The following is a 17,731-nucleotide window of genomic DNA, read 5'->3' on the forward strand; positions in this document are numbered from 1 at the left end:
CTTGGACAGAAGAATCAGCAAATATGTGAAGGTGCCCCTTCCTCATAATTTGGAATGTGTGAACTGGCTTCCTAGGGAAAACAAAATATCATTTGCAAAGAGAAATTGCAAAGAGATGAAAGAGATGATCTCAATCATGGCAAAATCTGCACTAGAAACTAGAAGAGCATCTGTGAGCTTGGATACCTGCAAGGCCATGTCTGCAGTCCCCAGACTGTTTTGTGCCTGTTTGTGCCCCAGTGGCTGTTTTGCCCATGCAAAGGATGTTCCAAGAGTATCAGTGGTTTGGCCGTAGCCCTTTTGCCTGAAGAGTGGAGTTGCCCATAGATTCTTTTTCTGACCTTTCTTCGCCTTACCACATCCCTTATGTCACAGCACTTCACTTTTTTCCTCAGTCTGTGAAGCAATTGACCTAGCTCACACCGCTTTACCTCTTCACCTGAGTTTTCTGGCATTCCTGGAGTTTAGCTGACAATTTCTGTCATTCATTTTGGGTAAGTCGCACCACCATCTTCAGATTCTGCATCCCTTGTGTATTCTTGTGACCCTTTTCTTCAGTGTTCCACCTACTGACCACTGCTGGAATCTTCCTTCCCCCAACAGCTCCCATCGCAGTGCGAACAACCCCACGACCTCCAGCTGTGCCATCTTTTTGCATCTGATCAGCGTTCTTTCCTTGTCCATAGTGCATATCAGCTGATTTAGGAATGATGGTATGCTTGAAAGCAGATGGAGTTCCCTATTCCTTATCTATACTCTAAAGATGGCCTTGTATAATCAGGGACACTAGCACTGCTATAGATTTTGTCCAATTCCCTTTGCTAACTTGGTAGGTTTTGATTTATGTAAGAATATGAGGAACTTCCCCTGTCAGCTGCCGCATCCACAAAGCACTGTGCTTTATCAGACATGCAACAGACTCTGTTATCAGTTCTAAAAAGCCGTGTTCTGCCTAACAGCCTTCCTGTGCAGGGTTTGCATGGATTGCGCTATGCCACTCACAACCTGCTATGTTTTGCAGTGCAGCTTCCCTTTTCTCTGAACAAACTTGTGAACCATTATCCTCCTGGTACCCAGGACCAAATTTAGCATTTTTAAATTTAGTATTTTTATTATTTTTTGTTTTGGAATGAAGAGCTGATTAACAGCTTGGAGAGAAAAAGTGCCTCCACGGTACCACAAGGGAAGTCCAGCCATTAAAGGTGTGTTAACTATGCAGAGGCCCATCAAGGACAGCGAAGGCCAATGGTATGTAATAAGCATCAGATGAGCAGCATCAAGTTGTCTGGGTGCTGTCATGTTGACTTCTGAGCTGTTAAACCTTTCCTCAAAGTTCCACTTAGCACACTGAAGTACTAAGGCCCCGAACCAAAGCTGACCTCCAGATGAACCTCACAACCAAGCATTATATAATATTAGTGTCTGATCATTGGCAAGATATGTAGCTTAGGTAGAACATTTTCAGAGTGTATTAACCTTTCCTTGTCCAGAAGCTTGGTGTCAAGGCCTACAAGTACACAAACATTCCCTGATTCCTCTTTGAGCTCTGACCAGGCCTGAGGTGGAATTCAAAAGGAGAATGAAACCAAATTTCACCTCCCTTTAAGTTATGTAAGTTTGTTTATTCAGCAACATAAGAGCTGGACCTGCTTGCAGCGACATTGGAGGTCTCACCTCCGAGTGGACACACTGTGTAGGAACTCCCAGTTGCCAGGAAATGTTCTCCAAATCCTCACTGCAGCAGAGGCTCTCCAGAAACTGCAGATCTGGATGATGGAGAAGAATGAAGGCAATTGGTGATGTTTCTTAATCGCTGTGGTTAGTTTTGTGCAGCAATGATTACGTGCATCACCTTGCTTTGTTTTATTCCTGCTATATTATTTCAGTTATTATTTTATTGCTCTAAACGTAAGTAAAGATAAATTCACTTATTTAATGAATTTATCTCACTTTGCCCTGTCCACTGGCAAAACATACACATAATTCCATGTGTGCCACCAGCTACAGACGGCCCCGCAGCAGCTCATTTTACTGCAGTAATAGCAGTGAAAGAAGATGCAGTGTCTGATGGACACGGTGAGCATTCTTCCCACAGCAAGGTTTACCAAAAATACTCAGTCACTGCGTTCACCAGCCCAGTCTGGCTGCCTGTGAGTGCTCTGAGAAACAGCAGGCACACTACAAGATTTTTTTCAGCGTTTCCAGCATTTCGTGCACACATTTCTCTCTCACAGCATTCCTATTTTTTTCCTCATACACTGACTTCATATGTGACTCATTGACATTTTGCATTCATACATGCAAGCAATTTTCCTACTGGCCTATTCAGCTGCATTTGTACTCCTATATTTTATTCATAAATCAATATAGCATGTGCAACAACAACTGTGCTTAAGCCTGCAGGAATGTCCACCAACTAGATTTCCCAGACCACAGATTTCCTGATTTACTTAGTTATGTGGACTTGATACTACAAAGGATCTTTTTAAAGTGGTGATGATACAGCAAACAACTGATGAAAATCAAGTACAGGGCCAATCACGGACATCAGCCTGTCCTGAAGTCACGGTTATGTCTGCTGCCGTGGCCTTGGGAGGGCAGCACTGGGTCAGCAGCGTTACCCGAAATGTCAAACTGGCTTACTCACGTCACCATTCATTAAAGTCTTTTGTTATTAGTAACGTAGAATCATTAAGGTTGGAAATGACTTCTGGAATCACCAAATTCAGCCTTCAGCCCATTCCCACCATGCCCACTGACCACGTCCCTCAGTGCCACAAGCATCCACACGGTTCTTGAACACCTCCAGTTATAGTGACTCCACCACTTCCCCGGGCAGCCTGTAATGTTGCTATTTGAATAGCTCTGCTAAGATGCCTCCAGATGGAAAACACAGTGACTTTCAGCACTGGCATTACTTTTGTTTTTGCTGCTGTTCCTCCTGTGTGCCAGAATGCAGTGGGTATTAGGGGAGCATGTTTTAGAGTGTATGTTCTTGAGCTTAAAGTACGTTGCTTTGGTCTGGCCAGCATCCCCACAGCCTGGAGAGCACCCAGCTGGAAGCAGCGGGAGTCCAAGTGGGCCTGGGGTCACGTTACTGGTGAGAAATTAGGTGAAAACCAAGATCGCTTGATTTGAGTCAGGGCTATCTCACATGCTGTTCCCTTGCACAGTATTAAGGGACAAAATCAAGCTCTTTTCAGGTACAGGAGCTGGGTAAAACGCTTTCCAAAAGACAGGTTATGCAGCCTGGAGAAATACACTCACCAAAACAGGTTTGCTGTGGTCTGGAGGATGTTTGTTTCATTGGAGAGGGGGATGTGGGGAGAGAAGTTAGGCAATTCAGAGCTTATTTGAGTAGCAGGAATTCAGGCCATCGTGCAATCTTTTCAATAAACAAAGGTAAGTGCTCCGTTTAAGAGCTGAGACCAACAAGTGAAATGAAAAAGACCTGTGCTCAAAACAAGGAAACAAAATGTATTTCAAGCATCAGGCTACAATACAAAATTATATACATGGCATAATGTTTGTATGGCTTACCATCTTAAAAACAAACAAGTAAATGAATGAAAAGTAAGAGCTGCAATAGTTTTGCATAGTGATTTAGAAAGCATTTGTTTTAAAATTCATAAAACTGTAATAATTAAGGTCATAATTGTGTGTACTGGTGCTTATAAAGCACGTGTTTTTACAGTAACTCTTTTACAGTAGCTCTCTTATATCTTGCTTTTACTCTTCATGTGAAACAAAAGAGGCTTACAAACAAGGCTAACAACGTTATTTATACAAAGTCTTACAAACAAGATGCCCTTGCTCACAGACTTGTGCAGAAGCTTGCAGATTCCTATCCAGTTGGTGTCTGCACATCCTCACCAAACAAGATTTTAGTTATGAAGGTCTATCAACAATTTGAACTTACAAACTTTGGACATGCTGAGCAAATTCAGTAGTGTAATTAACTTCTCCTCCCTGGGCTGCATGAAGTCAGAGTTAATTAATTACACATGTGACACATGATACAAGAGAGGGTCACATACAAGGGAGAATGTATATTGAATGGACCAGAAAGTCTGTAACCTCAATACTTCAGCCAGTGAGGAAGCAAGGAGAAACAACACTGTCGAGGGATAGGGATAAAGGGGGGTGCTCCGATCCCTGATACTTTGAGAAGTATGGGGGGAGAGAGAGCTGGAGACTGCCCTCTGTCTCTACTTGGAGTAAAGATTATTGAGGAAGATATTCAGGCAAAATTTTCCCAATGTTGTACAATTATGACCTGCTTTTGACTATAGGCCTCACCTATTCTGTGTACAGAAGATTGTTAGTACTCTTCAGCAACTCTTTCCACCTTAGTCTATTCTAACATGGAGAGCCAGCAGCATTTGAAGGATGTATGATTTCATTACACGAATGAATTTGCCTGGTCCTATATTCTTATGTAAGACATGTTGCAATATTATTTTCCTCCCATGGACCAAGGCCAAATTCAAAAAATATATTTTCTGCTGATGGCCATTCATCTTCCTTTGCTAGGAAGCATGAACGGATTCAAGGAGATAAACTGGGAGAGGAGTATGCACAACCTGGAAGCAAATGTTTGCTCTTTTTTTCAGTAAGACTTCAAGGTAGAGGACCATCAGTCTGCAAAAAAAGGTGCAAAGCTGTTAAGAACTGCAGAGGATGTTGTCTTGTCTTCACCAAATAGCAGCATCCATATGAAAATGTCAGCTTTGCTCATGGATGATTGCTCATTCATTCGTGTACTTAAGAATTCTATCACCGGGCCATTTATCTGAATTCTTGATGGGGTGTCTGATTCAACAAGTGAGAGGTGTTAGCATGACATTTGATCTATGTCTGCAACGTACGAAGTCATTAACTATACACGGAAGGACAGAAAATCTTATAACTTCTGTAGCTCTTAACATTTACTGAGTAGTACAAATAGTATGCCTGAGAAATGCATGGAGGATGCTAAACAAACATTTGTTACAGTAATGTATGTGTAGGTCATGCAATTCTGCACTCTTTTTTGTCTTATTTGCTCAAGAAGTCAAGTTTCATATTATTTTAATACAAGAATAGCAAAACAAATGCAGAATTGCTGTATAACTTAAGTCAAACCCAAGGGATGGGGGCAGGGTGAAGGACCAGGTACTCAAGCCTTCAGGCAAACCAGAGATCAATGTGGAGATGGTTAACCACTGGTATCAGCCAGAGGAAGCAGGATGCTCTTTTGCAAGGACTCCATGTCTGAAGTGGAAGTATAATCTGTCTTAATCCTTAAAGAGCAGATGATTACCTGGGTGTCCTGGTGGACGACAGGTTGGCCATGAGCCAGCAGTGTGCCCTTGTGGCCAAAAAGGCCAATGGCATCCTGGGGTGCATTAAAAAGAGCGTGGCCAGCAGGTCGAGGGAGGTGATCCTCCCCCTCTACTCTGCCCTGATGAGGCCTCATCTGGAGTACTGCGTCCAGTTCTGGGCTCCCCAGTACAAAAAGACAGGGATCTCTTGGAAAGAGTCCAGCGGAGGGCCATGAAGATGGTGACGGGCCTGGAGCATCTCTGCTATGAGGAAAGGCTGAGTGAACTGGGTCTGTTCAGCCTTGAGAAAAGAAGACTGAGAGGGGACCTGATCCAGATCTATAAGTATCTAAGGTGTGGGGGGCAGAATGGTGAGGCCAGTCTCTTTTCAGTGATGAATGGAGACAGGACAAGGGGAAACGGCCGGAAACTGCAGCATAGGAAGTTCCACACAAATGTGCGCAAGAACTTCTTTACAGTGAGGTGACGGAGCACTGGAACAGGCTGCCCAGGGAGGTGGTGGAGTCTCCTTCTCTGGAGATGTTCAAGACCTGCCTGGATGCCTACCTGTGTGACCTGGTGTAGGGAACCTGCTTTGGCAGGGGGGTTGGATCGATGATCTCTGGAGGTCCCTTCCAACCCCTACAATTCTGTGATTCTGTGACTCTGTGATTCTGTGATTCTGTGATTCTGTGATTCTGTGATTCTGTGTGATCTGCTTTGGTATCTGAAGTTTAACGTATAGATGAGATTTGCTCATGCTGACTGTGGACCATGTTCCTTGAGAACCAGTGTACTGTAGACCTCTGGGCTGCAGGCCTTCCTGGGTACTGCTCCAGAGGTGAGATCCTGCAATGGACCTCTCCAAAATGAGCCCAAAGCTTTGCATTCAATTAATTTTGCAGTAACTGATGCCATGGGGAATCTTAGCATCCAGTGTCTTATTACATTACATCCCTGAGCTTCAGAAACACACCATCTGTAATGGTTTGTGTTTGAATAAATTCAAGAGGATCTATATGAAAACCTGGCTTGGGCAGGAGGGAACCATTCCTCCATATGGCTGACCTAAGTATAAGCAGCTGTTGTGAAAGATGTGGGAAATGTTGCTGTTAGGCGGACAGTTGGACTGGATAATCTTAGAGATCTTTTCCAACTATGATGATTCTATGATTATAATAAGTTAAAAAGAACTCTTACTTTCACTTGCTTCCTTAATGAATATGTTAAAACACAAAGAGCATTCAGTGCCAGTAAAAACAAGAACTTCCAAGTTTGATTTCTGTTTCAGGAAAATGAAACTTGAACATGAAAATGTAACTGCTGCAGCAATTTTAAGACACTTCCAAATCTGTTGTAAAGTTAGGTTACTTAAAATATGCAGACATACGAAAAAGATGCCAGACAGCTCACTGGCCTGGAATGAACGGTGATTAAAACTTTGTGCATCCCCTATCTCCCAGATGGTTAATGATGAGGAAGAAGAAAACAAAAGAAATTCTGATTCTGCAGGAAGAATTGTTTTCCTTTTCACACCAGAGGAAGGGCAACTATTACTGAGGGCACACTGGTTTGATACAGAATTTTTTTATTCACCTTGCTGAAGACCCACTCTGTGTGGCATGGACTCACCACTGCTTGATGTCTACAGATGTTGCCTATCTGCCTCTTCAAACTGCAGTCCTCAATGCCTTCGCCAAAGTAGTGTTCTCGTTCTTTTGCATAAGGCTGCAAAAAAAATCATAGGATCACTGAGGCTGGAAAGGTCTCTAAGATCATCAAGTCCAACCAGCCTCTGAGCCACATCCACATAGTTCTTGAACACCTCCAGGGAGTGCCTGAAGCACATGAGCCCTGTTTCAACAGGGCTCCTCCAAGCAGAGGAACAAACTGGGAGCTACATGCAGGCTCCTCCTGCTCCTGCAGCTCCTCACAGCCATAGTGCAACAGTGTTCACTGAACACCCATGGTGTTCAGCAGCAAAGAACGGGGGTGAAAGTACAGCACGTGGTGTCAGCACCTGGCCAACCTCTGCTGTTTGTGCAAACATTTCAGTTTTATTGTAGCTTGCTCCTCAAAACTCATAAATGAAGACCATCAAAAAGCTGAGAGAGCCTAGCTCAAAAGGTTCCTTTATGAAAGTGATCCGTGACATGGAAATAGTGCCCCAGATACTCCTAACCTGCAAGTTGAAATGCTGCAAGGCGTGCACTTCAGTCACATCCTCGGCCAAAATGAGGACAGGGAGAGCAGAGGGTGGAATACTGCACACAGAGCAGTGCCGTCAGGTGTGCAAAGTCTAGGCAGCAGCTGGGTGCCAGCACCCTTTCTCAGGGGCCAGTGCTGTGCCAATGCTGTTTGACATCCTTATCAACAGCTAGGGCAATAGGACAGAATATGCCCTCTCACAAGCCTGGTGTAATTTCAGCTGGGAGGCAGAAAGCTGGGGCTGCTTTGCAAAGGGCCTCTGATAGACTGGAGAAATACGTAAGCATAGACATCATGGAGGTAAGACAGGAAAACACCACGTGGAGTTCCATGGAGTTGGCTGACATGGCTAATGGGCAGGGTGGTGATGGGTTGATGGCTGGACTAGATTATATGTGTCCAACCTTTTGGGATGCCTGGGCCACACTGAGTAAACAGAAATTGTCTTGGGCTGCATATATGTAGGTTATTCTGAAAGCAATGCCTCCTATTTATTTCCATGCTATCATACAAAGAACACAGTGATACAATTTGAAAGAGCAAATTCTCAGCTACAAAGCACAATTTTTCAACATGGTCCTTACCATTAGCTATGCACTATTTTTTTTTTTTTTTTTTTTTTTTTTTTTTTTTTTTTTTTTTTTTTGCCAGTGATGAACACAGGCAATTGTAAAATTTGCACCAGCGGAGATGACAGCTGTTCCAAGAGCACTGTTGCTGAGACAAACCACCCACAGCCTCACGGTGCTCACACCTACTGTTTAGTCTCCATAAGTGTGCAGTAAGCATTGATGAAAGTCAGTGGGTGCCATTTTTTTCCACGTGAAGGAATTCAGTTCCATCCCTTCGCTCCAGATGCACTTCTGTGTCAGATGCCACTGTGTCAGACTGCCCCTCTGCTGCCACCTGTCACACAGCAGCAACATGTGATGGGATATTGGTGGGAACATTCATCTTCTACGGCCGTAGCACCATCTGCCTCTGGCAGCGTGGGTCAACGTAATCAGATAGACAGGAGGCATTACATTCAGAGCAGCCCTTGTAAAATACATACTGCAGTTAGTATATATAAGTAACAAATCTTATTTAAAATATTTTCAACATAAAAAAGAGAACAACAAATACATAAAACTAGTAAGATATCTGATCGTGTTTTTGTGAAACTAATGCATCAGGCTGGTTCAGTGGCAGTGGCTGTCACTGTTAGTGATCCCTCAAGATATTCATCAGAGATTTCTGGTGAAATCTTACTCTTCCCGTGCTTCATCCTTGAAAAATCCACCAGTGTGCATACTGCCACAAAGCAATGGCGTGGATAAGGTGTGGTTGTGAAGCGAGAGATACGTTTCTCTCGTCAGATGGGGCTCACAAAGGTCTGGCGGAGACACACAGTCAAGTATTTCTTCGAGTCTGCTTGCGACTCTATACATTCCATTTGAAAAGATGTATTTATGTCGACTGAATATGGAGTCGCAAGTATTAAAAATAATAATAATAATAAATTTAAAAAAAAAAAAAAAAAAAAAACCACACAACTTTTTCAGCACTCTTGAAACGCACTCTCAAATGCCCTTATCAATACGGAAAGCACAGCAGCCTGGGCCCGCCCCCGGCAGCAGCACCCGCACTACTCCGCATCCGCCATGGCGCAGGGGCAGCCGTGGGCGGCGGCAGGGCCGCGGGGCTGCGCCGTGCACTCGGGGCGGCCGCTGGAACTCTTCTGCGGGGACTGCGGCCGCTGCGTCTGCGCCCTCTGCCCGGCGCTTGGTCCGCACCGCGGCCACGACGCCCGCCTGCTGCTTCAGGCGGCCCGCGACAAGCAGGTGAGCCGCGCCGTGCTGCGGGACGGCTCCGTGCCGCGGACTTCCCGCTCCCGATCGGAGCCTTTTCTTTTGCGCCTTTCTTGCCCGGGGTGAGCGCGCGTGGGTTTTCCGCTGTCGGCGGTGGGCTCGGAGGGCTGCGGGAGTGCGTGCGGTGCGCTGCTGCTGCGCGAGGGGACGGTGGGTGGGGACAGGGGCAGAGAGAGGCGCGGGGTCTGTCCGCCGGACGGCTCGGCCGCGCTGCCTTGCACGGCGGGGGGAGAGAAGGGCGAGAGCTGGGGAACTCGTGGGTCACTATAAGCGTAGTTCAGCGGGCAGAGGAGAAGGGGAAGGCGAGAGGAAGAAAACGAGACAGAAGAGGCAGGGCAGAGGCTCGCCGCCTCCTGCGGTCAGATCGATGTCCAGCCAGCTCCTGAGCACCGGCTGGGTCATGCGCCCAAATACCTGCTCTGCATTGTATTGCTGGGAGTGGCGTTATGGGGCGCGGTTGGGTTGGAAGATCATCAGGGGTGTACTGCTCCCGGCACAGTGAAACTTTCGCTGCAGAGGCAGAGGGAGAAACACAGAAGGCCGTGATGCTGTGCTAGCCCTGCTCAGCAGCTGCTGGGACACCACCGTGCTATCAAGTACTGCTTTGGTCATGGCAAGGAGCACTTGCTCTGTCCCACCAAACCACAGAGATGCGTCGTGCTGCAGCCTGTGGGTATGGGCACTGCTGACAGGTAACACCTGCTGGCTTCTGGACCAGAAGAAGTGAGCAAGACAGAAACTTGAATGCAGGTGTAACAGTATGTCTCTGCTGACATCTGCTGGCCTTGAGGCAGAGATTTCAGGTGCAGATGTGTCTCCACAATCGTCATAGCCTTAGGGATCATCTTTGGACCAGCAATTTTGTTTTGATCTGTTGAGACAGCTACAAGGCTGACAGTCTTCCTCAGCACTGCTAGGAAGTGTGAACTGGGGGTGCCAGGAGGAGATGACAACAGCTGTGCAGGGTCCATCAGCTGGTTATTCCTTGGAGCCAAGCATGTTCAGTATCACTAGTCAGGATGCTCCCTGCCCTCTGATCACTGGGCACAGCAAAGCTCCTGCATCATCAGGTGGAGCACAACCCTTCAGTTCGTCAGGGACATTGAGATGGGAAAGTTGAGGCTGGGAGAGATGGCATGGCCTGAGTTCTTGGTTCCACACAGGTAGAGCATTCGTCTGCTTGCATGTACGTATGTGTGTAGGGGACTGTCAGCTGTGAGCTCTCTGGTTTTGCCTGCAGCCCATTTATCATCTGGCTCTTGTCAAAACCAAATAACAAATTGGTGCTGAGTGAGTGTGCTGACATGGCTATAGCTGCGGAGCTGCCTTACCTGTACTGCTGGGATGCTCTGTATGCAGCACTCGTGCACTGCTGAGGGTTGGGGAACTAATAACAAAAAGGCATCACTGAGTGCACCTGTTCAGTCCACAGCGGGCTGTGGTTGAAGAACTGTGGGGGCAGCTGCAGCAGAGTTGCGTTGCTTAGTACGCTGCAGGGCACGGCACAGATACTGGAGATGCTGAGCTTTAAGTACTGGTTGTTACAGTCATTGACCACAGCATCACTGTGGTGGCTGTTTCTTACTGCTCTTTTCCACAAATGTCTTGAACATTCACTGTTTTTGTGACGACAGACAGAGCTTTCCACAGATGATCTGAATGAAGGTGCTTGCTTAGCTGCCCACGGGGAAGAAGGTGAAGTAATAAAATATTTATGTTGTGTTGCCACTAGCCTTACTGGATAGCCCTATAGACTGTTTCAGTAACATACTTGCTTGCTAGAAAAGAAAGCTATATATATATATATATATATATACACACACACAAAACAAATGTTATGAAACAGATTTTATCTTATATTTTGTAATTTCTGTGATTTGTTTTATTTTTACTGCTTAGGAGCTCCTCACAGTGTATTTGAGGAATCTAGAAGCGAGAAAAGAGCAAGAAGCTGGTAACAGAAGGAATGTAGAGCAAGCTGCTGATGATCTAAAGGTAAAGCATGGTTTGCTACTGTACTAGTTGATCATTTTCACAGGAGAGATATTTTTCTCTCTGTCTATGGCTCTTCAAAGACCCAGACAGGTGCTGCTTCTCTAGGGAAGGAGAGTTTGACTATGGAGGCACTCTTCTGCTTCATCTATAGGCACATGCTGCTACAAGCAAACAGCAGCTGTTGGACAGAGTGACACAGCTCCAGGTACTGCTTCAGGAAGAGGAGAGACTGGCAAGAAGCGTCATTGATGAAAAGACTCAACAGGCCCTTGAAGCACATGGTCAGCAGGTGCAGTCCTGTCAAGAAGAGCTTGCAGTCCTGGAGGCATTCTCACGGCGAATCAGAGAGATACAGCAGTGCAGTGATCCTATTCAGTTCCTGGAGGTGCTATTGTGTGTTCTCTTCCCACCTCTTACCATCTTAGTCCCTGGTAGACTGCTCTGGTGGCTGGCTTCTGCAGATCCATCTGCAAGGATAATCTTTCTCACTGCGTTTTTTTGTTTTCTAGCTGCTTTGATGGACCAGTTTGGTTCCTAATGGTTGGACTGTTAGGTTCATGCATTAATTTCAGGTCTAAAGGAGATTCTTTATACTTACAAGCACATATGAAATGAGAATTAGGCATGCTTGATCGTCTTAAACATTAACACTGTTTCAAGTCTTTCCTTGGGCAGTGTAATAAGGCTGTTTGAGGACAGACAGCACTTTCTGGCAGTCTGAGGCTAAGTTGTCTCATTCCTTTGACTGCAAGCAATGCCAGTATCCTTGAGCAGTTGCCATCATTTTGCTGGAGGCAGCGGTGCTTCTCCTGCTTACAGATGAAGGTTCACCTTTTTCCTAATGAGCTGTTAAGAAGGCATAGCCAGCTGTACTTGTTATGGCCTAGTTCATCTCGCATCGGAGCTCTTTGCCCCTGTGTGGGAGCTGGGAGGGAAGAATCCATTTGTGCTGCTGACTGTACTCATTTGTTTTTCTGCCCTCAGAAATGCACAGAAATTGAGAAGGAAATGCAAGATTCAAGAAGACCGCCAGAACAGTGGCATCCAATACCTCTCTCATTTGAGCACATACTCAACCATTATTCATGTCTCATGAAATTTCTTCAGTCCATTCTGAGAAAACCCCTGGAAGTTCGGCTTAAAGAAGGTATACCTGGGAGAGTGCGTTGAATTTTGCATTATCCTGCTCTCCTGAATAGGGGTCTCTAAGTAGGAGCAGGATCTTCTACTAGATAAACAGAGAGCTGGAAAAAGCAATGACTTCTTAGGCATGGATGCTGTTCTTTGACAGCATTGGTGTAACATTGCTATAGCTCTGGTGATGAAGAAACTTGTGCTCTTTTAATTCTAGAAAAGGTCTTTTTCATGCCTTCAAGTTACTTTGATGTTTTTCCCAGTTCTATCAGTTATTTCATTATGGATATTTTCTTCCTGTTGAACTTATGCTGTTTTTATCCCTAGACCATCACACCTGCACAACACAACTGATCTGTCCTTTCACAGTTACTGTTGGGTGTGTATGCTCTGGTGGGACTCATGGCAGACCTGAGACACTGGGAACGTGAAAAATGGACACTTTTTGTAGTTGATGTACCTAGTGATATTTCTGTTCCAGTCAATTTGAAAAAAAAAAAAAGAAAAAAAAAGTGGTTTTTTGTACTTTAAAGGTGGGCTATCATCTTCTCCTTTGAGCTTCTTTGAATTGGTATTTTATCCTTAATGATGATGTTTGTCATGACTAAGGCAAGGAGATCCCCAACATAGAGCCACAAAGCACATAATCCTGACAGTAGCTGAGTTGTGGGCCAGCGGGGTCACAGTGACCATCAGAATATACCCAGCTACCTTTTAATGATACTAATATCCATATCTATATATATATATATAAGATATAATAATACTTTTTTTCTGAGAGTTGCAGCCAAAAACAGTACAGAGTGCAGCAGAGTGCTGGGGGAAAATATCTGACCAAACCTGAAAGGTTACTGCATGATGAGTGGGAAGTTACTAGATAGTGCCATGGAGGTGCGCTACGACTACTATCTGGAGTTGTCTTGTGTTACCAATTGACAGTGGTGTGCTTTTCAAGGTGCTTACTTGGGATTGTGCTGGGTTGTGTAGTTTCCTTTGCATCACTAGGATCCAGCATCCCAATGCTATCCAAAGAGTATAAGGAGAAAAGCACGTACAGCAAGTGGCCCTTCTCCAGGAAAAGTATCACAGATTGTCTGATGGAAGACAAGATATGACTCGATGACCTTCCTCAAGATGTGGGTGGAATTTTAAAACACATAGAAGAGAAGCAAATAACGCATCTCATAAGATCCCCCGTGGTGTTTTATTTTAAAATGTTTGAGAGTAGAGCCATCTTCTTCCATTTACACACTTACCTAAGCTGTCCCCTTTCATCTCTGCCCAGATGTATTCAGTAGCCTTAATGCCACCTCAAAGAGGGAGCCTGGAACAATGCTGAAAACCATGTCTCCTGTTGATCGGATGCTTTTCTTAAAACGTAAGTGTGGTTAAACAAAGCTAGGAGGCCCCAGACACTATTGGTCCATCCACTGAAGCAGCCAATGAATGTGTGCTGCCACTGTCTTTTCTTTCAGAAGAGCTCTGATGTTTAGGAGGATCAAGTTCTCAGCCTTGCCAGAAAGTCACTATGATTTTCTGTACCCCATGTTGGGAAAGAAATTTTAGTTTCTGTCCGTGGAATTTTGGTCCAGTGTTTTATTCAGAACTATCATCTTGATACTGTTTGGTCCTTTGTTTTTGTTTTGTTTTCTTTTTCTTAAGCAATGAATTTATTTGTGTTTGCTTGAGATTCAGTAGCAATGCACTTTGTGAAAATCTAAGTTCTCAGGCAAGTTTGATGAGCAGAGATCACTAATTTGCGCAGCTTTTCATGCTCTTGAAAAACATTCCCCATTATGTTTTATTTTTAAAACCTTGAGAGTAGAGCCATCTTCTTCCAGTTACACACTTAAGCGGTCCCCTTTGACCTCTGCTTCTAGAAAAGAAGCAGACACTGTAGCCGGGACTTTTGTATCATCCCTGCTTTAAAGTGAGACTGGAGTTCAAGTATCTTTCTCTCCCCGTGTCTCTTGTACTCTGCACAAACTTGGCATCCCCAGCTCTGACCTTTCTGAGGGTGACTTGGAGCCAAGACCCAAAGACAGTCAGTCATTCACAAGAAAGAATCCTGCAGCATGCTCTTTTTACCTACATAAATGATTTCCATCTCCTGTCTTTTGTCACCAACTGTGCACACAGGTGTGTGCTAGTACCTGTGGTATTCACCAATCTGAACACCTGTTCAGACCACAGGAAAGCCAGTACTGGCTTTTCTGACTTGCACTTCGCCACTAAAGTACAGTGATCAGAACAATAAGATGTTGATGTTGCATGTATGAGACCGAGCCCCATGGTTTTGGAAGTTTTAGTTTGTTTACAGTCACAATGCCAGAATTAAAATCATGGTGCCTTACTTTTTGTTTAGAGAATTCTTCAGTTAGCACTGCGCAAACAGTGCCATTTACTTCTCCCTTCATTTGCAGTGCACAGCTACAGTGTGAGGGCTGCAGAATTACCAGCAGAGGGTCCTCTAGCATCTTCACACATGCATCACACATCAGCAACTCTTTCTGTACATCTTTGCAAGTGTGTGCTGTGATCCTGCCCAGATCAAGACAATCTATTAGTAAAGCCATGTATCAAAGAATACCTATTGGTGCACCACTGCTCTGTGTATTTTAAACAGCCATTGTTAGGAGTCACAGTAAGGCAGGGAAGTGTGAAGTGCAGCTGTATTTTTTAGTCATTATTCATGTGTAGTACTTACTTTCTGGGGGTCTTTTTTCTGGCTTTCTGATTTCTGTCCTGCTTCATGGTGAAAAGAGCCCGCTGCTGCATTCAGTGGTTTCTGGAGTGTAGTTCCAGGCTGAAATTTTTCTGCTGTAAATGACATGTTAGGTGAACTGCTGCAAACCTTCTGGGTGGTGGTAGGTTGTTTCTTTGCTCCGTACATGATGCTTCTGCTTTGAGCCGTGAGACTCTGTGAAACAGATTCCTAGCCTGTTTTTCAAAGGAGATCTCACTGGAATGAGGTCTCACAACCCAAGAGTCTGCTCCACTGCTGTCTAAAACTCCTAAGCTATCATCACGGTTGCAGTCTCCAACATTCTGCTTATAAGCAGAAGCTCTCAGTGTTAATAGCCTACCTATTTGTATACTTCATCTCATTTGTGAAACACACACATACGGACTTAAATATGTCTTTTACTGACCTGCATTAAAGACTGTGCAACTTCAAAGCACTACTGCATATAGACAGCACAGTGCTTCCTAGAAGAAATGTCTCTTACTCCTTGCAAAATCACAGTTTCCAAGACACTACCAGCTGTGGGCTCCTTTGCAGGCTTTTTGTATGTAAGTTGGACCTCTTTCAAAGGGCATGATAAACATAGCAAGTACATTTATGGTTTTGATTGCAGATGCAAGATCACCAACCTGGGAATACGACAGCCTTCATCCAAGGCTGAAGTTGTCTGATGACCGTCTTACAGTAAGCTGTAACTGGAGAAGAATATTTTACCCTTGTGGTCCCCAGAGGTTTGATAAATTATGGCAAGTTCTAAGCAGAGATGCATTCCTCTCTGGGAGCCATTACTGGGAAGTTGACCTCCTTCATGCCGGAGCTGGGTGGTGGATTGGTGCAGCCTATCCTTCCATTGGCAGGAAAGGAGACTCTGAAAGCTGTCGACTGGGCTGGAATAGAGCATCTTGGTGTATTAAGAAGTTTGATCTTGAATACTGGGCATTTCACAAGGGGGAGAGGATCCCTCTCTTGATAGAAGATGATCCTGATCGCATTGGCATTTTTCTGGATTATGAAGCCGGAATTCTTTCATTCTACAATGTTACTGATGGCATGACACATTTGCACACCTTCCGCTGCAAGTTCACAGAGCCAGTTTACCCAGCTTTGAGGCTCTGGGAAGGGTCCATTGGAATATGGAAGCTAACATAAGGAATGAAGTAAAATAAAGCCTACTGTCTCATGTTTTTTTTTAATTTGAAAGCCGTTTTAGTAGTGATTTACATGTATGTCATATGAAGATTGAACTGTGGCACTTCTAGAAGTTAACAGGAAAGTTCAAGAAAAATCAGCTGTTTTTAAGTAAAGTAGTACCTACCTGTATTTTCAGTGGAGGAGTTTGATCTGCCATTTATAAATGATGTCAGTGTGTCACCTAAAGTGCCTTGCATTGTATTTTTGTACTTGATTCAAACTTGCAAAGTAGAAAAAAGTCTGGTCATCGCTTGAAAAAATGCTTATTAAAACTCAGATTTGAACCTGAAAACCACTGTCAGGTCTTCTTGTTTATTGATGTTGTTTTTTCCAGCTCCATCCTATTACGAGGTTGGAGGTGTTGCACTTGTTCATCGTATTAGATTAATTTGCCTTAAGCAGAGTGAGCACTGAAGTAGCCACACAATAACCACAAGCTCATCCTACTTTGACAGTCTGAAGTGACGTTCTAGCTGGCCCTAACTCTTTTCCTTCACACACCAAGAGTGGAAGCAAGAGAAACAGTTTTGTACATCTTTAGTAGAAACTGAAACTAGAGAACCCACAGATGCTCTGAAAATACTAGGTTATTGAGGCACTTGTGCATAAATTATTGTTTCCTATTTCAAATCTCTTCAACTGTTGCTGGATGGAAACAAATGCATATAAAACTAGCAGAGACGGTTCACAAGGATTACTTTTCATCTGCCATTTCTCTGTAGGGGTAGTGATTTATTATTTTTCCCAGTCTAGTTAACAGTGTTCTATTCAGTTAGTGGCCAGTCACCAGTGGTATGTTCCAGGATGAGTGCTGAGGCTAGTTTAAATATTTCTGTCAATGGTTTGGATGAAGGGATCAAGAACTCCCTCTGTAAGTTTGCAGACAATACCAATTTAGGTTGGAATATTGATTGCTTAAAGGTATTCAGTCTCCAGAGGGACCTAGATAGACTGGACAAAGTCCAACCTCATGACAGCCAGTGAGGCCAAATGCTGGGTATTGCAGTTGAGTTGCAACTCTGTATAGTAGCGCAGGCTTGGGAAAGCAAAGGACCTGACGTTTTGCTGAAGGTGGCTGAGAATGAACCAGAAATCTGCCCAGGAAATAAAGGCCAATGGCATCCTGTCCTATGAATGAAACAGTGTGGCTAGCACAGCTAAGGAAGTGATTGTCCCCTCGACCACTGGTGAGACCACACCTCCAATAGTGCATGCAGCTTTAGTCCTCTCACTAGAAGGACACTCAGTTGTTCAAGTGTGTGCAGAGAAGAGCAACAAAATAAAGCAGGTGAACGGACTAGAAA

At 44.5% G+C, this 17,731-nt stretch overlaps 1 protein-coding gene across 1 annotated transcript; it reads left to right on the plus strand.

Annotated features, from left to right (window-relative positions):
- Positions 1-9,154: 9,154 nt before the first annotated feature.
- On the plus strand, positions 9,155-16,385 carry TRIM14 (tripartite motif containing 14; the record flags this gene model as incomplete). Its single annotated transcript, XM_079548171.1, has 6 exons — positions 9,155-9,334; positions 11,261-11,356; positions 11,508-11,741; positions 12,341-12,503; positions 13,776-13,868; positions 15,850-16,385. 6 exons carry the CDS (start codon positions 9,155-9,157, stop codon positions 16,383-16,385), a joined length of 1,302 nt encoding a protein of 433 aa, XP_079404297.1.
- Between the last annotated feature and the right edge of the window lie 1,346 nt (positions 16,386-17,731).

The sequence above is a fragment of the Tetrao urogallus genome (assembly GCF_951394365.1).
Source record: "Tetrao urogallus genome assembly, chromosome: Z".
Taxonomy (NCBI): domain Eukaryota; kingdom Metazoa; phylum Chordata; class Aves; order Galliformes; family Phasianidae; genus Tetrao; species Tetrao urogallus.